This window comes from Rhea pennata, chromosome 3, assembly GCF_028389875.1.
Source record: "Rhea pennata isolate bPtePen1 chromosome 3, bPtePen1.pri, whole genome shotgun sequence".
Lineage (NCBI taxonomy): Eukaryota > Metazoa > Chordata > Aves > Rheiformes > Rheidae > Rhea > Rhea pennata.
The window spans coordinates 94,994,814-95,017,313 of NC_084665.1; the positions used below are offsets into that span (position 1 = coordinate 94,994,814).

A 22,500-nucleotide genomic window follows, 5' to 3' on the forward strand; every position below is an offset into this window, starting at 1 on the left:
TAAAATCAGAGTAATTCCTTTTATTGATATATTTTATGCATATATAATGTATACTAAATATTATAATTAATAAAATAAATATAAAATGAATTCAGCTTCAGAGATGATTTCTATTTCATCAGAACATGTTAATTACTATCTTTAAAATTTAAAAAATTGTTCATGTCAACATAATACACCTCTCTTGTGACAGTTAACACTTCTATGTTCACTGCTATTACTGGTCTGGCGCAACACCTTAAATAAAAAAAATAATTAAAAAAAGTCAGTAGAAAACATTTTCATTTCTCACTCACTGCAAGAGGCAGTGGAAAATCCTTTTTTTCCTAACTATGAAAAAAGAAAATTAAGGTACAAGTGGTGTGGTGAAGTTAGGCAGGAATCTTACTAGCTTATCTAAGAATAAGCTATATTATGTAGAAATATGTAAAATCTGTAGTGCAGTGTTGTATGTTGGCTGGAATAGCAAAAGGAGTCATGACTGGATGACAGAGCATCTCTGCTACAATTATTCTTAGGTCAACTGCCCAAAACACTTCTGTGGCTAGTGGATGACTATGGTAACAATTTCAACAACCTGAAAGAGAGGGCAAAAAATGAACTATGATTCATTTTCCCCCTTAGAGTCAGAAAGACCTATTTTTTCAGACATCAGTGAAAATGCTTTTGACTCTCAGATATGTTTAAAAACAAACATGTATGAGGGGAAAAAAGGGTCGGGTTTTTTGTTATTCTTTAAAAAAAAAAAAAACGGGAACATGACAGTCTTCAAGCTATAACAATATTTTGGGGAAGAGGTTCATACAGCTATTATCAAACTACCAGATGGGAGATGGTTTGCATTCATAAAAGTAACGTATCAACTGTTGCTATGCTTTTGTTCCCTCTTCCAAACATCTTCCTGTTGTTTTTTCGCAAGATGGCCAATAGGTTTGCTCGACACGTCATCTTTGGTTAACTCAGAGGTAGTGACTGCACAGACTTAACTCTTAAGCAGAGCTAAGAAACTTAGAAGAATTTGACATTTTGAAACAGATGTTGAACTCAGTCACTGTGAATCCTCTGCTTGGGATTACACTAGCTACTATGAGCAAACTGCGGTAGATGTGAAAGCACGATCACTTCTGTTCACAATATAGCAACTAAAGAACAGAAGCTGAGAGTAGAAAAAAAAACGTAAACCTTTGATACACCAATCCATGCAAACCTGAAGTCAACAATAATATCTGCAACCTTTCATCTATACTTTTTTTTTCTCCTTTACTGATTGTCTCAAAGTGTGTGGGGAATGGGATTGTAATTCATTGTATCTTCTTTTCACATGAGACATCCTTAAGCCCTTCTTTGCTTTTAATCATTTCACATAACAAAAAAAATTACTTTTTAATCCTATTTTTTGTTTCGATTAGTCTCCTTGGAAAATCCAAAAGCAATTCACAAGTCCCAACTGCAGTTATTACACACTGTAGGACAACATAGCTCCATTACCAGCTGAAACTGTAATGTTATGAATTTATACACACACACACACACAAAGCTGTAATATTCAGAATTTTGCTTTGGGATCAATCAAGATCCCAATGCTGCAACTGCAAGAAGAAACAGCCTCAAACAAACATATACACAATGGTAAGGCCTAAGGAAGAACTCACAAGGCTGCAATGGTCATTAGAAGCATAAAATTGCTAGTGTTACCTATATTTTGCCTACTCTACTCTAAGCTTTGCACTCCCTGGTATTAACAAACAGTTTGACATTTCAAGAAGTACATACCTATACAGTCCTGATTATCTACATAATGCACTTCATTAACCCCCAAGCCTTCTTTTTGGTAAAGTTCTTGTTCCTGAACAAAAAAGAATAATAATTATGAAACAAAAAATACCACACACTGTAGATCTTTTCATCTACAGATTTTTTTTAATATGAAGACATTATTGTTACATACAGCATAAATAAATTTGTATTTTAAAATTGTCTGGCACATCTTATTATATTACAGCTTCACCTCCTCAATTATATGCTCAATAAAAACACATACGTAGACATCCATATCAGGTTTTCAATGCCTGACGTTAATGAAACATATCTGGAGTAGGACTTCTCGTCTGAATATTTTATTTTTTTAAAAAAAGGTGAGAGAGAGAGAGATCGTGTGTGCATGTATGTACACGTGTGTGTGCGCATGCACATGCAAGAGAGTTTTGGTTTTCAAAAAGTCATACTCTTTTCTAGCATAATCTGATCTCACAGAGCAAAAAGATACAATTTGTCAACTGAAATTTCTAACCTGAGAAGAAAGAACAATCTTGCAGAAAATGGTATTTTACTAAAAAAGACAAGAAAAAAACAGAAATACCCTGATATAACAAAACATAACATACCTCTTTCAGAATCCTTTCATTAAAAAACTGCTGCAATTTTTCATTACAGTAGTTGATACAGAATTGTTCATAACTGTTGTGTTCAAAGTATTCTGAAAAATGGAAGTTAAAACTTCTGTGATAAACCAGTGTTCCAAGAGTTCATATTACACAGTAAGTGACAAAAGCTTTAGAGTGTAAATATTTAAAGATGCATTCAGAGCCATGATTTTCATTCAATAAATAAAATCTTCTACAAATTTTCAAGTTGCATGTAAGACAGAGGTAAAAATGTTGAGGTAGATCACATTTCTAACACAGTAACAGTTACATCTGCTGGCAAACCTAACCAAGATGCTACCATAAAATGACACTGCATCAATACACAGTCATGCATGCACGTTATCACAGGCTGGCACTTGACATCATAGTCTTGAGGACCCCAAAATCAAAGGTCTTCAACTGCCTTCCTTAGCACACCAGAAAACATGCCTTTCTCTGAATCTTAATGAGCCTAAGAGTCCATAAGCTTTATGGGTACCATCAATGCCACCACTTCCAGGAAGCAACCAGGAACCCACTGTCCTGCTCTCTTACAGAAACAATCCCCAGGGAACAGTATCTTAATTCAAAAATTTCTTTTTGCTTGTCAATCTGTATGAAGAGATCTTCTCAGGACTGAATGAAAACACAGTATGCACATTCAACATCTTTCCTAATTTTAGTAGGTAGCCACAGTAAGACTCTATGCATGGAAAGCAGGCATAAGCACATTAGCCCTGCTTTTTATCAGCACATTGAGAAACAGATTCCTTACAGTACTGAGTAACAGCTGCTACAGTTAAAATGAGTAGCAAATTTCTAGTGCTTCAAAGCAGTACAGGAATGACCACAGGAGAAAAAGTAGTGTCTGCCCACACACTGCAGGAATCAGAAATCTTACAAAGATGTCTATTTTCACACTAACACTTCTGACCATTAGGCCAGCAGCAAAAGCTCCAGACCTCCTTTGCATTCTTGTGTCTCAGGAAAATGAGGCACTGTCTGCTTTCTGGATATCCTCTTCAGTACATATATCCCATCTCATGCATCACCACCAAAAAGAAAACTCTATCACATTCTGTTTTAAAAATTTATCACTGAATCTTTGGTGGTAATAACAGTCAACTACAAAAAAAAGAATTTTTCAAATTATACTTACCAAAACCAGCTATATCTAAAACTCCAATGAAGAAAGAAGAAGTCTCAAATGGAAAACACTGGTTTACTCTGTTTACTACGTGGTCAAAGAGATGACTATACACTGTTTTAGCCAAGGCATCACGAGCATTGTTTGCTTGTTCCACTTTCAAGGGTACTCTACAGAACAAAAATACAGATATTAAGTTTCAGAATTCCTCACACTAAAATACCCGAGATTAGACCCTAAACTTAAAAAGAGCCTTTCCCACTCTTGTGGATTAGGATACAAAAACCTGAGCTCTAGACTCAGAAAAACAATCTTGCCACATTAGACTAACTATTCTGTCTGTAAAGAGAAACAATTACGTTCCACTGTCCTCCCTAGCAGTGACATGCAGATGATTTCATGTTTGTTAGATAATCAAAATCATATTGATGATAGGCAAAGACATCTAAAATACAAATAGTGCCACCTACAAAAATATTTAAACAAGTTAGTTATGATCTGCCTAATTACAATAGGAGCTTAACAAATACAATAAAAGTTCAGTTTTGTTCTGGCAATCTTGATCTTATGTTTTCACAAGGCCTATAACTAAAACTATATAGCTGCAAATTAACTGGCAACAGAAATAAGAAAGTGAAGATAAGGAGTATTTGTTCTGATGATGAAAGCTGGATATACCCTCAAAATAAGGATTCTTTTTATTCACTAGAAAAAGAAGCCTTTTAACAGCTGATTACTATCCTTTGTTTCTTTCCCCCTCTTGAATTACAGACCTTTACTCTGTCCTGGGCCTATTTATTTTAAGCTTATATCCCAATTTAGCATTTATCTTTGCTAACTATTTTTAGAACCGAGTCAAAATGTCAAAAGTTCTGAAATGCATGACAAATTTGAAGGAATATCAGGCACATATAAACACATATTTTAGCTATATAAATTATAATATAAATTTAGCTATTTCATGAAGTCAGTATGGAAGGAACATGTTTAGAATACATGTATTTAAAAGTACATCAACTATCCCATTTCCTGGATAAATACGTTCTGCAAGACCTTTTTTCTCCTTCATTTCTTAATAGTGTTCAGTTTTACAGAAGGAGCACCAAAACCAAAAAAGTTATATTATATACAGCTCAGAAATAACCTCTAAAAGTCTGCAGAATAAGACAACTGATTCATGGATAAAGTTTTAAGGAATCAGTTGAAAAACAGCCTGGAAGAAGTATCAAAAATGAAATTTCCAACAAAAATGAACTTTGAGCTTCATAAAATGACTGAAAATTGCACTTAGATCTTTATCAAATTGCCAAAATTCCCAGCAACCTCCACAGAGAAGAATCTGATCAGTAACTGAAATTCCCCAAAGGACTTTTAGATCTCAATGAAAAACATAAAAACAAAGAAAGAAAAAATTAAGTGTAAACACTGACAGACCCTTGGCCAGATATATACCTCCAATGTTAGAGTAAAAAAAAAAAAAAAAAAAAAAAAAAAAAAAAAAAAAAAAGGAGATACAGTCTTTAGTAAACAAACTAATATAATTTGCAGGGAGGGACACACAGAATGTCAAAATTTTTATCACAGCAGTCCTCTTATGTCATGAGGAATGCTGGATGATAGTTTCATTTGTATGCTGAAAGCTCGCCTATTTTTTCTAAATACATCTATCAGTTGGCTTAATAAATCACTTCTCCCCATATAACACCCTGTATTACTTCTCCCTATGTAACTTGCCTGTTATATCCTTCTACCACTACAGCTACATTAACAATCAGTATTTGATCAACAGATAGACTGCTCTGGTAAGGTGGTGGATAACCAGGTATGGAACCTTCCTAATATACAAGAATCTACCCTTAAAAACTCACCTAAACTGTTTGGCAACCCCCTTTCGAAGAGGTTTAAGATGTCACAGATGTGGAACTGCTCTGTTGCCCCCTCCAGGTTGTTTTCTTTACATCAGAGTAGTAAGAACTAGCAGTTCAGAGAAGAAAACCAACAGTTTACCCGTATTGCATCGTTTCCTTGACCTCCCAGGATTCATAAGCACTAAACTCACTCGTAATTACTATTTCTGTAATTTTCAAAGATGATACTTCTGAAGCAAAAATTCAGATTGTTGGAGACCACTTTCTATTGTGACTGACAAATCAGGAAACCAGAGACTACATCCACTAAGGACACATGCAGCTACATTACATTAGTGGAAGATAAGATTGGGTTAAAGCTAATTACTATCTAAGTATCTGCTGATTTATCTTAGGGTAACAAGTACTGACAGAAATCTTATAAATAGAAGGGAGGTACCTTTATGTTCTATTCTGATACGTTTAAGAGATCAGAATGCTAATTCTCACATGTCAGCTGCAGACCTATTACATAATACAGTATGACAAAATCTTCTATGCTTTCTATTGTTTTTAAGCCACTAAACATGGGAAGCAGTTATACTTCTAGAGCATGTAGTTACAAAATAGCCCTATTCCACAGAAAAATAAACTGTACCAGTATTATGCAGAGTTCCAGAGAAGGCACAAAACCCTACTATTAATATAAATTATCACAGTATTCATCAGAAACCCATGGAAAGAAAGAAAACCTAACCTTGCAATGTGTTTTGCACAACTGAAAAAGTATACAACCACAAAATAATGCTGAAATTGAATTGAACTAGCAGAATATAGAAGAACTTTATTTAAAAAAATAACTCTCTTTTCCTGAACAGGAAAAGATGCGTTTTCCTTCCTCTCTTTCACTTTTTCCCCCATCTCCTCCATCACATGCTTGCAAGAAATAGGGAAGAAATCCATCACCATTTTCTAGCTATTTGAGTAAGGCAGTAACACAAAACTATATTTGATTTTCATACTAATTTCTTCAGGAAGGTTTCTAACGATCTACAGTCTGAGGTCTAAGTGAAATACTCTTGAAGGCTGGATTTATCCTATGGACAATTCTATCCAGTCTCCAAATGTTTTCCACCATTTAATATTTTTCAGGTTATTTATCCAGACCAGATAAATCTCTCCACGGTTGTCAATAAATAGAGGAGAGAGAGCAAGGGAAGTGATGCCCATCAACCACTGAGAACGAACCAGACTGCTACTTCACACACACACACACACACACACACACACACAAAACAGCCTGAATGAAATAACCCTACCTAATTAAAGGCCTATGTAATTCAAGAATACAAGTAATGTGTTTTCAACTCAAGAAAAAGATTAAGTTCTAAAAACTGCAAAAGAAATAAATCTAGAAATTTTGAAAGTGACAAGCCTTCCAATGTATTTTTAACACAGACCTCAGTAGGTCTACCAAAAATTAATTTTGGTAAAAAATGTACTACTCCAAAGGAAGCAGGAGGACTTGGAATGATGCCAGGTGAATGTTTCAAATTGTAAAATAATCTATTTTTGACAATGGAGTTCCATCTGAGAATCTTCATGGAAAGAGTGAAGCTGAAATAACAGAGTAATACAGCGTATTTACAGTTTAAGAGGTACACTGGATTTTGAGTAACACCACATTATTTCTCTCTATAAATGAACTGTACATGGAGAGCAAATATATCAGCCAACAAGGTGATTATTATGCTCTGTTTGGAAGACAAACAAGGACAAACAAACTTAGTGCAGCTGTCAAGTTTCCTTGACAGTCCACTACATACTAGTATTTAATAAATCAGAGATAGTATTTAGCACTACCCTCCTACTGCTCCCTGTTGGCTCTATTGTGCAGAGCAGTACAAAATGTTTGTTATACTCTTGAGTACAGTGATTTCAGATGAGCTATTTATTCATTCTGACCTACTAGTAACCACATGATCTACTCTCCCATAAAAAGTCGAAAGGAAAGGAAGAAGGGGGAAGGGGAGAGGGGGGAGGGGAGAGGAAAGTTCTTGGAGCTGCTGGAACAAAATAAAACAAATAAACTTCATTACTACCAGTACCATATAGAGGTTTAATAAATCATTTCTAAACCAGGCTACAGTAGCACAACATGGTTATTTAATAAATATCTAAAGTTGTCCCATTCACCTTCCTTGCACGTGCAGTAAGCTACATGGGAAGAAGATATTATTTATGTGTGTATTTATTAGCATATATTTACTTTTTGCTGCACAAGTTTAGAAAATGCTAGAGAAAGAGGCTTAACATAGTAATCCTTTAAGATGGGAAGGAGTACTCTGTAATCATTTTTGTCATTCACAGAATAAAACATTGGAGGAAAAAGATCTGCTGGCACATAAACATAACTGCTTGTGTATGCAGACTAAAAATCATCTTGATAAATTGACGAAATGGTCTAAAAATCCACAAGACTGAATTCAGTAAAGAAAAGTATGTTGTAGTATACTTAACTTTAAACATTCAAATGCAAAATGGGGAAGAACTAGACGAACAGTCAACAGAGAAAGATCAGCAATTACAGTGGATCACAAGCTGAAGCAAATGAACAGTTGTAGTCTTTCAAAACCCGCAAATCTCATTCTGCTGTATGTTAATGCAAGTGTCACCTATACTCTGTAGGATATAATTGTCTGCCATAACTGTATCTGTAATACTGATAAAGGTTCTGCTGGGTGGACATATCAAATATTTTGCTGTCAGTTTAGACACGGTCTAAAAATAGTAACTTGGAAAACAGTGTGCACAAGAGAAACGTTTTTTCCTGTAAAAGCCAAGTCTTCCTACATGTACACATTGTTATAAAGAAAAGAATAATTTATCACTCTCTGTATCAACTGATAACAAAGCAAGATGACAGTGATTAAGAGCACTGTACTTTTAATAACTTAAGAAAAAAACTGTAACCATTTTCCAGAAAAAAAAAAAACAATATTTAAAATATTATAGAGTCTGGATATTAAGCTTTGAATTGAAGGTAGAATAATCCCTCTCCTATCCTTACTTATAATTTTTCACTGTACTGTAACCAGTTCAGGAGTAATCATTTGAAGTTCTAACTCTTGAATCTCTCTTCTTCGCAACTACAGAAATAAGCAGATTACTGAAGAATCTGCTAGAAATAAATCACTGAGATTACCCACTCAGCAGTAATGTAGTACTGGAACACCAGCACATACCCATAATAAACTTAAGACTCCTGAATCTGAGTTAATTAAGAAGAGCTAGTAATATGCTGTGAATATTTACTCAAAAGATACGATGTTCAAAGAGCACAGAAAGTCTGTCACCAATGGTTTTACCAGGTTCAAATTTTGGCCTGGAAGACCAGTTTCATCCTGCAGATCAGGAAGCTCTCACTGAGCAGTATTTCCACTACAGCTACTGTCTTTAAGTTTAGTATTATCAGTTGGAATTAGATAGAGATCAAGGTTACTTTTCTTGCACAGAATGAGCTCTTGACCATTGAAAACCTTAATTACTCAAATCCATTACATCCCCTTGGGGACTAAGAAAGTCAAAGCTCTGAAGTGCTCAAAAATCAACTTTTCACCTCCTAAGTCTGTGATAACCTAAAAGAGCATTAACTAGCACCTGCTAAGTTTACCTTGTAGCCACAGTGATAGTCCAAGGTTATCTGTTGTTTCAGCCCTTGAGTTAATGAAAGGTTAAAAAATATTTAGTGCTACAACACATCAATAATCTGCTTCAAGGAACAGAAATAACCAACATTAAAACATGCAAAATATGTAATGAAGCTATTTGTATTAATACAGGTAGTTAATTATGGTATTCCTATATTAAATTTTGGGTGTAAGATGCACAAAATTGTATTTCCAATTCAATTAAGCTAAAATACCCTGATTGTTTCACTAGTGAACATGAAACCCCTGGGCATTCTTCCAGTGACTGAAGTGAGTAGTAATTAGTTTCCTAACTAAAAGATCAACACATTTTGCTAAACATAGAGAATTAGTTTGCTCAAAATTGTTTGTCCCAAAGCTAGTTTCCAATACGCTTTCTTTAAACTCCAGAAAAAAAGATATTGAAAAGATATAGTGAGAAAACCAACTGCTGAAGGATGCAATCCAGTTGTTGCAGCTTATCTAGCACCCCTAACAGCTTATGTGTTAAAAGGAAAAAATAGAAATAGAAAATTTGTGGTAGAAGCTAAACTTTTTTCACTAGTTTTCTTTACGAAATAACCATTTTAATAAAATTCAGTTTTAGAAAAGTTGTAACTATCATGGGCATTAGCATGTTATGATCAGTATAATTTCTAAACACGTTCTTTGCAATTATTTGCTGTTCATGTGGGTACAGAAAAAAATCACTATATGATTTCTGTGCCTACAAAGTTACTTTGATGAAAGCTTCTTGTTGAGATACAAGTTAATGCAAAAAAGAACAAATACTCTTTTATAAGGCTATTATTATTATTTACTTCAATAGGGAGTTATTCTTAATACCTACATAAAAAACACCTTCTCCCTAAATTTATATTGTTCTAACATCTATGTTTCTATGAAACACTATTAACTTTGTGATTTTGATTAAATGTTTACCAACAACAGCAAGCAGCAGCATGCGTCCGAATTAGTGTGTCATTGTGTTTGAACAGTAGGAGCTCAAACTTGATCGAGTAAGAATTAAAAGTGGCAACACAGAGAAACGTATCACTTGCTGTTGTGAAGACAACCACAGAAGATCTGAAAATCCATAGGACGTTAAGAAGCGTGACTATGGGAAGGTGAACAAAGGGGGCTGCTACTATCACCTCTCTACTAGCCTCCAACTGGAGTAGCAGTCACTGCTATACTGTGCAGCCTCCACAACAAGACATATGCATCAGAGGATCCTCAGAATTTCTTGAGGCATGCTGTAGTTAACAGCATCAGCATCCCTCCAGAGTATTTGTTAACCTATTAACGTATCTAATTTGCTGTGTAGCTTAGGGATTTAACAGGGTTACTGCTGTATTTTCTTTGGCCTCACAATGCATTCACTGGCTTATAAGAGGCTTTATAAAAGGTGAGTGTGATGTGTTCGAAGCTGCTGTTTTCCCCCAGAAAAGATCATCTTTGTCAGTATCAGAGCAGTGTCTACAAATACACATTATCTTGCTAAAAAGTATGAACAGATCTGTATTTCTCAAATTTCTGTTAATAATTGTCAGTTCAAAATCACCATTGCTTAAATATTAGAGAAATATACCTAGCTGTTTCTGTTCTTGACAGAACTGACAATACTGATCTGCTACACTCTCGTATTTTCGCACTCCACAAATCATTAAGTAACCATCTAACTGCCCTTCGCTAATTGTGACTCAGCTCGTATTTGCAAAGGGTCAGGCAGGAGTTCCTGATCATTTTCCCTTTTTCATGTGGACAGGCCCAAAGCCTTTGGCACCAGGTTGGACACCCAAATCCCTGAGCGTTACCTCAAATGAGATACGGCCTTGTGGGATGGGACGGGGGAGGGCAGGGGCCTTCTGCTAAGGAGCTCCCAGCTCAAAGCCTAGGGCCGTCCTGGGGTAAAGAGTTTGTTTCAGTAGTGCTGTGATAAAAAAATAATAATAATAAAATAGGAAATGTGTTTAATCCCTGAAGCTGCCATGACTTCCCCACTCTCTCCCGAGTCAAATGTGAAAATTAGTGTCACACCTGGGTTGTTGTTTACTGTAGGGGCAGCAAGGATGAGAGACAGCCTCAGAAACAAAGCGGTGCAGAAGCATAACCCTGCTTCTACAGAGGCAGAGAAAAACAGCGACGCTGGGACAGCTCGGCCGGAGACAGCCGCCTGCGGCTGGCCGAACAGGCAGAGGGAGGGCAGGCGCGCGCGGCGGAGGGGAAGCGCGCGCGGCGAGAGGGCCGTTGGCGGCCGTTGGCGGCGCGGCACTCACTTGATGACCGTTCCTTTGGCGCCCCCTGCCGTGGTGAGCATGACGCGCGTGGTGAGGCTGCCGCGCAGGTCGTCCTCGTCGAGGCCCAGCAGCGCGGCGCAGCACTCCAGCGCCTGCCTGCTGCGGTTCTTCAGCGTGCAGCCGCCTGCGGAGGCAGGGCGCAAAGCGTTACCTCACGCACGGGCTACGCGGGCACCAGGCCCGACGCTCTCCGTCAAGCACGCAGAGTTTAACCGAGCTGCACGACTTCGCTTCCTGCGTTCTCTCTAGCACACTATGCTTTACGCACAGAGATAATTTTTAAAACAGCGCAAAAGCTCTAAGCAAGCACAATTCAGTTAATTCAATGTACCATTTAGGCAAATACATAACTTCAGCCTCTTGTGTTAAGCACATGTAATAATAATGTAAGATTTGCTCAGAAATGTAAAATGTACATACTGAAAGATCTTATTTAATGTTTTTTTTTTTGAGCACAGAATATTAAAATACACTGCATTGCAAGGTGAGATTTTGCCATTCAGCAATATATTTCTATCATTTTAAAATCCTGTTTGATTTTTCAAATAAATCGCAAAAGAGAAGTTCCCTAATTTGGTATCACTCAAGGTTTCCATCCGTATTTCTGCAAAGAATGCTTGAGCTTGACCTAATGGATAGGTTTTGCCTTTCAGTGGACCAAAAGCATAAAATAAACAATAATCTCTTTAGAGTATATTTTCTTATGTTAACAAAACAGTGGCAAATTCAGCATTTTTATAGCAAGTTCTAGGACATGAGAAACTGGCAGCAATCTTGCCATGAGAAAAAGAAATAATAGCAACTTTGAATAAATGCAAGTCTGCATCTGGAAATGAATTCACAGATTATAGACGTGAAGAGTCATTTCCCCAAGAGAAATTTATGCATCAAATTCTGTAGTTCTAGCACATTGTTCTAAACATAGACTGTTCAAAGGCTAATGGAAATTCTGCTTTTAAAATACAGAACTATTCCAAAAATACATAAGTAGAGAAAAGTACTAAAACTTAGTAACTTACTATAGTGATTGAACCTTTCTGGATTTGGATATTCCTGTAATCCTCCAGAATTCCTTGCTATACAGACCAATAACAGCACCAGGCATGGCAGACTCTTTCCACATCCTTTATCAGATATTGATACATACTTTTTTCTGGATAAGTAGTTCAAAGGTGTGCTGTGTTCTACTCTGCTCCATAATCTTACTACTAGAGCTTATCCCACTACTACAGGTTCACAAGTCCTTAACTAAGACACTTGAACATTTCAACAAAACATCTGTTAAACAAAGTACACGTGCCAGGATCACAACACTTATTTCCTGTTATTCTCAGGAAAATTATTGCTACAGGTAAGTGAAAAGAGCAGAAAGGATAAAGAACTAGCCATTCATTACTTTAGGGCCAAAAATTATCTTGAGTTGCAAGATGCAGTGCAACTAATTTATTTTAGTTTCCTATATGAATAGATACTGCCAAGCTTGTGTAAACTTGTTAGAAAAAAACATAAAGAACATTTTAAATAACATTTGGAGTGAATAATTAAATTATTTTTAGCCTAAGGTCTACATAAATAACTTTTCTACCACTCTTATTTATAGTACACCCAAACTAGGAGTTTCTTCAGTTCCTTCAAGAACACGTAGTAGTTCTCAACTTACAAAGGATGATTTCAACAGTAAAGTAAATATTCCCAAAATACTCATTGACCTTCCTCAGCCTTCTTGTGCATTCTACTACTCAGCCCCAGCTACCCTCACATCAATTTGTTTTGCGAGTGGTATCTTAAAAAGATTACAGACTGAATTTTACTCTTTTTTCACCTCTCAAAATAATAAAAAGAAGGTATTTTTGGAAGTTAACAGACTAATGCCTTTCTATACAGACAAGGTTTCTAATTTTAAGATGCTTTTGTGACATTATCAAGAAATTGAATTTTAGTAATAATAATATATAAAAAAAAAATCCGAGTATGGTTTCCAGAAACAAAATGTCTTTTCTTCATACAAACTTTGCACAGAATACATTCTTAAGCAATTTCAGTGAGAGTTTACTTGCTTCTGGAGTATGCAGAGAAACTTTATAACTTAAACATAATAAGTAAACAACCTCAAAATGGGGTGAATTAAGGCTGAATTACCCTTGAACACACAGCATTATTCCAAAACAGTAATTCACACGGAAAGAAATTATCTGTATCCAGAGACATTTTCATTACTTTTGCACAAAATAATTTATGTTTCATCTAACCTGAAGTGCTCCCAGCTTCCTCAAAATCAATATTTCCAAGGTGAAGGACACCAGCCACTACTCTAAAAAGATCAAGCTTTTCTGCATCATCCAGTCCAATTTTTCTCATTGCTGTGCACATTCTGTTGAAGTCTCCATGATCATCTAAGAGTGGATCCTTCAAGGAACCTGCTTTAAGGTACTACAAAACAACAAGACAAGCCAACAATTCAGTAAGTGATTTTCAATAAAATATAAATAATTATTTCCAGTCAAAAATAAAGCATGACAAAAAAACATACAAGACATGCAAAACCAAGCTAAATAGAAAGAGATCAGAGTTTGTCATACAATCCAAACTTCATAAGTACTCCAGTTTGTTTTAATTTGATACTTTGAAGCAGAGTTGGAGAGTTTGACAGCTAAGGACAGAGGATTACAGGACAGGCAGCAGTGGAAAGGAAGAGCTGAGGGAGCTAGAAAAGCACTTGTACCACGCAGCACTTCCTATAGTAGCTGAAAAAAAGACTGAAGTGCTTGTAGTAAGATGATAGAGTGGATTTGACAAGCCATGGGAAGAGTACAAGGCAAATAAGAAACAGAAAAGAGTAAGTATCCAAACAAACCTGTTTACAGAAATATACTTGTTAATTTTTGCTGGAGATTAAGAAACAGTAAAGTTGTCTGCAATGTTTTAGGGGTTAAAAGAATACCACCTAGGTTTCAAAACATTAATTGAACATATTGCTGATTGTGCTAATTTAAATACATCAAAAGCCATTTTGATTATGAACTGTTTCAAAGAGTAGATAGTAAAGTATCTGCATGCAATCAAAGGACTAACCGAACATGCACAGGCTAATTCAAGTTTTACAATGACATTAAAATGCTTTCTACTAAACAGTTTTCATAATTAACTTGAAATAGCAGCCTAGTTAATGTCAAAAAGAGTGATTTTTATCAAAACAACACATGCATCTGAAAAATTCACTTCACACAGGACTTAGACACATCAATAAAATTAAACTACATTTTTTAATTATGTAAAATGATCACCTCATCTTCCTGATAAGAAAAACACAAAAATAATTTAAGTATTAATCGACTATTCCAGCTTTCTTAAATATTAGTATTTTTCATAAAATCACAAAGCAAGTATTCAGTTCTATTCAGTTCTGATTAAAATACCAGACAATGCAATATACTTTCTATTTAAGTCTTAATGTCATTGAAGTGTGACACGTCATTACTTTTTCAAATTTTCATGGCCAGAACATACAGTTATTATAGCATCATTTGTTCCACTATTTAGTGTCTAAGATGTATTTTCATAATCATTCTTTAAATCTGTTTTAGTTTAGATGAACACTTACTTCAAATCAAATCCATTAGAAGACTCATTCTATGACAGAACACCAGACTGTAAATCACATAGTTGCATAGGTCCATCTTCCAGTAGTAAGAATAAATGAGTTTTGATACTTTATGCCTAAAGAGTACCTACACTGCCTTCACTACAGGTACCATAATAAATACATATTTGAAACAAATTAGGTAAACTGAGGCAAAAACTCCCAACCATGTTTTAGCCTATAAATTTGACAGCATTATATATTTACCAACTTTCTGCCTCACAGTAATATCAAATCAGTATTTCTGCATCTCACACTCCATCATCCCTGATGATAGAAAATATCGTACATTCAGACAAAAAAAAAATGGCATTATGTGCTCAGTATCACAACCTACAAACACTAAAACACCAGTAATATATTTCACAGTGCTAAATTGAGAAAAGAAAATATCTGTACTATCTTTCTGTGCAGAAGTTCTGAATAAACTCAAGCCCAAGTTTTCAAAGGTAAAGAAGATGGCAGGGTCACGGGGGAGAGGTCTTGAGTAAACTTATCTTTTTATTACCCTACACATGGATGTAGCTTGCCCTGTTACTGAAACACAAGTATAGAAATGTTTAAACAAAAAGATAATTTTCCAGCTTTCAAATGAAAATTTGATACTTATATATGAAAATATGCAAATTGTACTAGACAATAGAGTAGAAGTATAATGAAGTTTTTAAATAACTTTTCATTCATATATACTATTAATTCAGATTAACCTCTTCAGTGTCCTCATGCAAACAAGCTCAAAGGCTTAGCTGTTTAAATTCTGGTAATTCTAGTTCTAAAAGGTGTAATAGGAGATATAGCAGGGGAAAAAAGAAAGAATCGTGTGAATTTTCACACTTTCCTCCAGAAAATGCTATGTTCTGTCATAAGATACAGTTCATAGAAAGAAGATATTTCAAAAAAATTTATATAAAAGTATACTGGTGATTTACTTATCCTGGAAATGAGGCAGTATGAATGTTTTTTTAAAAAGTTTGGAATATCAGCCAAATATCCAGACAATAAAAATTTCGGAAAAGCAGCTTTGGAAAAAACTATTGCTCCTGATCTATTCCTGACAATACTAAGATTTAAAAGAAAAACAACAAGAAGTCTTGGATTTATTTTTGCTTTCACAGAGACATGCTGCATTAACGTGTTATATTATTGTAAGAATGAAAAGGAAACAATTTTTATATATATAGTGTTCCATTTTAGATTTAGTATGCACTTTAAAGTGAATTTCTAGGATTGAACTCCGAAACCAGAGCTCTAAACATGCCAACTTTGACGGCATACCTTTAAACCTGTGAAAATGTGTAAAATGAACATTTCATTCCACACTGTAAAACTATAATCATCAATTTTAGCTTTATCTGCATTTGTTAATAATATAAAGTAATTGAAGATAGGAAACATACACCATACCTCAGGACTCTTCCGATTTTGCAAAATTTGCTTGTCTGTTTCTTTGGTAGCAAAGTATCTGGTACAGCCCCGATTTAAATACTAAAACAACAACAGGAAAAAAAAAAAAAGAGGAAAAGCATACCTGATTACAGATAGCATAAAAAAATACGCTATTAATGAAGGTTTGCTTTACGTAGCTTTCTTTCATTATGTGATAGCAACAACATGGTAGGTGTTCAGAATTCATTCCTTGAAAATTTATTTATTTACATACACGGAGTTGTAACAGTACAACAGTTGCAAACTTCTATTGGAAGCTTTTCAGGGGGTCACATTTTTATACAGTTTTATGGTCATTTTTTCTCACTAGCAATATAATTCTATAAGTAATAAGAAATATAGTTCACTAAAAAGTTTGAAAAATATTACAAACTTTTAATTTGGTGCAAGCAAAAACCTATTCAGAATCTGGCTTCTGGTATCAATCCTGCTGTATAGTAAACGGAATAGTTCAAGCATTCAGATAATGACTGAATTTTCTTCCAGGAAAATGATATCACCAGCTTTTTTGTTCTGATTTGTTCAGCTGAAACTAGGAACTCTGTCCAAAAAGTATTTAAGAGCCCTTTGTCTGAATGACGTGAACTATGATTCCTTGCTCCACTTCATGAACAAAGGTGTTTTCATCTAGGTGAACACAGGTAATTCTATATATAATTTTATTCAAAGTACAAAGTTCTAAAAGGCAAAATATTATCTAAAAGATTTTTAATAGCAGAAGAAAACTAAGACACAATTTTAATTTAATATTAAAACACAGTGATGAGAAACATTGTTTGGTGATTAATGATATTGAAAACTTTACTGTATCAGCAAATAAGAATGCAAAGCAGAGTAGATTTTAAATACAACATATATCCCTGTATTATAGTACTTAGAAACATGATCCCAAGAACTGTGGATGGGGGGTGAAAAAGGTCATACTTATCAACAAGAGAGTGGAAATTTATCTGACAGACTGAGAAAGTGAACCAGCACAGTATTCAATAGTTACCTATGTAGGAGACAAAAGATCACAAGACAATACCTTTCATATGAAAGCTAAAAACTCAAGTAAACATACATACTAAATTTAGCAGAAATTGTATTTTTAAAGCAACAAGAAAGATACACTTGCAATAGCCAAGTATAACCTTTAAGTATCACTGTGCTTTGAAAAAACAAAAACAAACAAGAAAGCCCGGACAGACAACGCCCCATTGTATCTTTACTGATCCAAACATATTCCAATGCTTGGAGTCCAGTGGACCACACTGATCCAAACTCAATTTCTTCTCTAGAAATTAAGATCAGAAAAAAATTCAGCTCGTCCTATCCATCAAGCATATTCCAGCTGCGTATGTACTGTGCAGACTCTTTCAAAGCCACCTGGACCTACTCAGCGGCTGGGTTCAGCATGGGATTATCTAATGGTTTTGAATCTCTGAAAACTTCTGCAGGGGAACCGAAAACATGAGTAACCAGGACTGTATGAGTGTGTTGGCAGGAAGGGGAGGTAAAGAGAAGAAAAGAAACTTGTAGCTCCTCATAGTTCTTTGCCTAGTATAATTTATTCTTCCCTGAAAGAAATGCACGGGAAGGAAGGACTGTTAGCCCCCTGACAAAATCCAGAAAATAGTTCAGGCTGGTGCAGTCATTTTGGTTCATGTGCCCTTAGCAAGTATGCACCTATGCCAAGACAGCTAAATGCACAAAGAGCAGATCTTGGGGATCATATGAGATAAGGGTAGGCAGGGGTATTGGAGGAAGAAAAAACCATTAAGTTATACAAATACCTAAAAAAAAAAAAAAAATCCTTCTTAATACTGTTTCAATTCTGTGAAAAATGAGAACTGCCTTAGATTTGAGATGGTCCTATTTTGAAGTTAACATAGCAAAGAGAAACCAGGCATTGAGCAAAACACATTAGAATCTTAGGACCTAACCTGACTCTGATTTGGATTTTGAGATGATAAGCTAAAAACCGTAAGATAAATGGCATAATTGCAAAGACAAATGGCCCATGAAAATTGCATCTTCAGGGACTTATTTTTCTAAAAAAATCAATTTAAGATCACTTTTGCCATAGGCATTTCTTGTCATTCCTCAAAAACATTAGCATTAATATGAAAACACTGATCAAACAACAAATACAGTTGACTATTAATATCACCATCTATTATTTCAGTGAGATCTGAACAGCTAGAGAAGTGGAAGAGAAAAGAGGAAAGCTGGAAGAAAAAGTTATAAAGTTAAACTGAAGAAGTAAAACATGACCTGTTTCACCCAAGAATGCATTCCTTCCTAAGTTGGGATGACAAAACTGTGCAAACTATTACCAGTGTGGACCTATGTATCAACATATCACACTATTTCATTCTCAATTCCTTTCCTAATGATTCCTAAAGTTCTGTTTTGCTTTTTCTCTGCACAGTAAGGTGATTAAAAAAAAAAAAAGTATACACAATAATTCAAGTGCTATTTCCTCCACATTTATTTTAAGTCTATTATCATTTAGGTATAGTTACATGTACTACATTCAGCACTGTTTTCCTTCACATTTTACAGGCCTTTCCATGACTGGAGTGACTGGAACAGTGACAGGTTGTAGAAAAACAGAAAATTTAGAGAAGATAAGTCATCCTCAGGAAAGAATGAAGAGGGGAATCACACTTAATGAGAAGAAATAATCTTGGCAGTAAGAGTTGAACAAGGTCATCAGGTCAAATGGAGAAAAAAGGTAAACTTTTCAGCCTAAAGGGACTGATGGCTCTTATCGTATTAATTAGAGTGACCAAGAATGATGGAGGAGTATGAAGAGAAGAACAGCAGAGATTCTGAACTGGAGAAAATGACAGATATGGAGAAGAGAACAGAGTATTTCAAACAGAATAGGAAAGAAAAAATAAGTGATATGAAAGTATCAGGACTGTAACTGAGACACATGACCGTTGCCATTATACTGGTGATCCTAGGTGGGAAGAGTGAGAAAATAGTAATTCTTTTAGAAAGAGAGGATGCAATTCCTAAGTCTTCCTAAATGCATGGTAAGAGAAGGAAGGAATAATTTTTTTTTCCCACACTATTTTAAAGATGGGTTACCCACAGAACAGTTGGATCACAGTTGGGGAGGACACCTCAAGAAGAACTCATAACAAAATTACTAGCAGCTGAGTATGCAACAGTACATTTTTAGAGAGAGAGAGAGGAAAAAAAAGAAAAGATTTCTCAATTTTGAAAGAAAAAAAGTACAGGAAATCTTCCAGTATGGAAAAAGTGGCCAGCAGGTAGTCTTTTATCAGGATCAAATAAGATAATAAACTAGTATCTACATGAAAAATCTGTGCGTGGCAATACGAGCAATTTTAGAATCACTGACTCTAATACTCACCCTAAAGTTGTCAGGAGAGCTTAAATATAACTTTTGCCTAATGTCTTCTGGAGCACCAGCACAAAGCCTGTAAAAGATATGATAATTCCTCTCTTCTTTGCCTTGCACACAGATCCTAGATTTCTCCAGAAGGTAATGTGATACAAATCCACCAACCACCGAATTCTAGGAGGAAGAAATATTTTTCTGATTATCTGAATATTTTTCTGATTATTTCCAAGTTAGGCGTTTTCGATTTATATTTGTCTGACTATGGTTCTTTTAATGGACAATGCTCAAGAGAAGATCAAAATGTATCTATACCTAACATGTATTAAGCTTAAAAAAGAAACTGTCATCTTTACTATAATTTTTCCCTCCCTTTATTTATTGCACTGGTATACATTCCTCTGATAAGAAGGGTCTGCTCATACCCACAAGTAGTAATTCTTGGCAGTAGTTCCTGCAAAGAGCTTTGTTATAACCACCCTTACACTTTCGCTGACGTCAGTAACTGGTGTTATAGCGCTATTACAACTCAGTGCGTTTCACTGAGATTCTTGCAAAAAAGTAGAAGGGGCAAATTACAGAATACACATTTGGACAACATTTTAGAAAGATAATTATGAGTAAACACTTTATTTCAAACACTTGCACTTATTTTCTGAGATAGAAGTTGATAACAGTTTTGGATGTAAACCTGGTATGTGCCTAACCATATCTTAACAGTAAGGAAACCCTACTCTTACAGCCATTATAGCAACTAAGACAACCTTACTGACTGTTAAAAGTTGGACCATAGCTAGGTAATCATTCATTCATTCAGGACACCCCAGCATTGTACTTATACTGGACCTAATACAGCCACCAAGATCCTTATGAAGTCTTGTAAAAGGGGGCTCAAATAAACAGATTGGTCTTACACTGGAAAGCTGATACAAGCTGAGCAGTTCCTGAAGATACTCTGAGTACTATTTGCTGCACTTAAAGCAATTAATGCTTCATGCTAAAACATGACTGTCAGTTGACAGAATAGGCATGCATCATGCCAAGTGGAAATTTGGGGCCCTTTGCATAATTTTGTTAATATGAACTGAACCAAATCGATAAAGTCCCTCTCCCCCGAAGGAGTTTAGTTATTTACTATCCAAACTGTTGAGCAAAGATCTGAACTGAGCAATGAACTGAGCAATGAAAACTTAGAAAAACACCTGAACTGAAACAAATTGCTTCTTCACATCTTCAATCAATATGACAAAGATGAGGAGGCACATACATAATCTCTACAGGGATGGTCAACAAGTCTTGAATTTGAATGTGCTGGGCAGGCACAGTCACTCTTAACTGTGGAATGTGTGCATACACCAACTATCCAAACGAAACTACGAACACAGAAAATTCTTCCTAGACTACACATTTAATAATATCAGTTCCTTAATTTCTGTCAGATACATAATATTGATGTAAGGTCTCAAAATGTCAAATAAATACATGAAAACATAAACACTTAATTTAAAAAGACACACATGTTTATACCTGTTTGTATATATAGAGTAACTCATGCTTATTTGTGAATTACATGAATGTATAAATGCTTAAGAGCAATAAAGTTACTCTTTACGTAAGCTTTCCCCTCTGCCCTTGCAATGAAGGGGAATATTTTTGTTCTTTTGTGGAGAAAGAACTCTTCCCATTGCCTGGCCCACAGTTTTCCACTAGTGAAAAATTACTATGTGGCTTCAGTTTTCCTTTCAAGCTGACAGAACACAATCTGAGGCTGGAAAGTAGATAGTCGTTATATGGTGCAAGATAACCAAGTCAAGTATATTCAGCCCACTTCCAGTCTAATATTTCCACTTTGGGGCAAAATTATCTGTATCAAAATCCCAATACCTTCTCATTGAAGTGAATTTCTACAAATTTCCCAAAACGACTGCTATTGTTGTTGCGAACAGTCTTTGCATTTCCAAAGGCTTCTAATAGGGGATTTGCTGTTAAAAAAAAAAAAAAAAAAAAAAAAAAAAAGTTAAAATTTGATCAATAACCTATGAAAAGAAAATCGACAACAAATGCATACTGATTATTCAGGGTGCTTACTGGGAGTAAGCCTTGACTATAAAAAAAATATTACCAATTCAGAAAAATCAGTTTTGCAAATTGTACTAGATGAAGTGTGGTGGAATTTACAATTAGGTGAATGAAGTGCTTAAATGTCACACACACACTGCAAGGTATTTGAATCAATACTACAAACAATTCAGAGACTATCACTGAAAATGATTCAGTGATTTTCTCTTAAAAGAAGTAGGTAAATAACTGATACATAAACTATATGAAATGAGACAACTGGAGACTACCCAATGAACTGTCATTCATAAATCTAAATTACCCACTTATCCCACAAACATGCTAGCTGAACATCATGCATACAATGTGTTAGAACAATTAGGAATGAAAAAAAAGTGTGTACTGATTTCAAAAATAACTTTAAAAAGCTTTTTCAAATGTTAGCTCAGTTAAGTGATTGAGTGATTTTATTTTTCACTGGCTGTAGATGTCAAGTGGCCTCAAAGAAGAGCCTTACAGGAAGTGTGGCAGCAATAATGCATATATACTAAACATGCACAATTTAAGCAGATTAAGAATGCTTATTAGTTATGTAACATAATGCTTCTGA

At 35.2% G+C, this 22,500-nt stretch overlaps 1 protein-coding gene across 2 annotated transcripts in view; it reads right to left on the reverse strand.

Moving 5' to 3' along the window:
* Window positions 1–22,500, reverse strand: part of MYO6 (myosin VI) — a 111,182-nt gene that overhangs the window by 37,761 nt on the left and 50,921 nt on the right. For both annotated transcript variants that reach the window (XM_062572834.1, XM_062572833.1), the window contains exons 8-15: window positions 21,717–21,814; window positions 19,845–20,009; window positions 16,433–16,513; window positions 13,638–13,818; window positions 11,368–11,512; window positions 3,565–3,722; window positions 2,385–2,476; window positions 1,774–1,846 (exon numbers count right to left, since the gene is read on the reverse strand). In XM_062572834.1, the coding sequence (XP_062428818.1) occupies window positions 1,774–1,846; window positions 2,385–2,476; window positions 3,565–3,722; window positions 11,368–11,512; window positions 13,638–13,818; window positions 16,433–16,513; window positions 19,845–20,009; window positions 21,717–21,814 (993 nt within the window). The remainder of the gene's footprint in view (window positions 1–1,773; window positions 1,847–2,384; window positions 2,477–3,564; window positions 3,723–11,367; window positions 11,513–13,637; window positions 13,819–16,432; window positions 16,514–19,844; window positions 20,010–21,716; window positions 21,815–22,500) is intronic.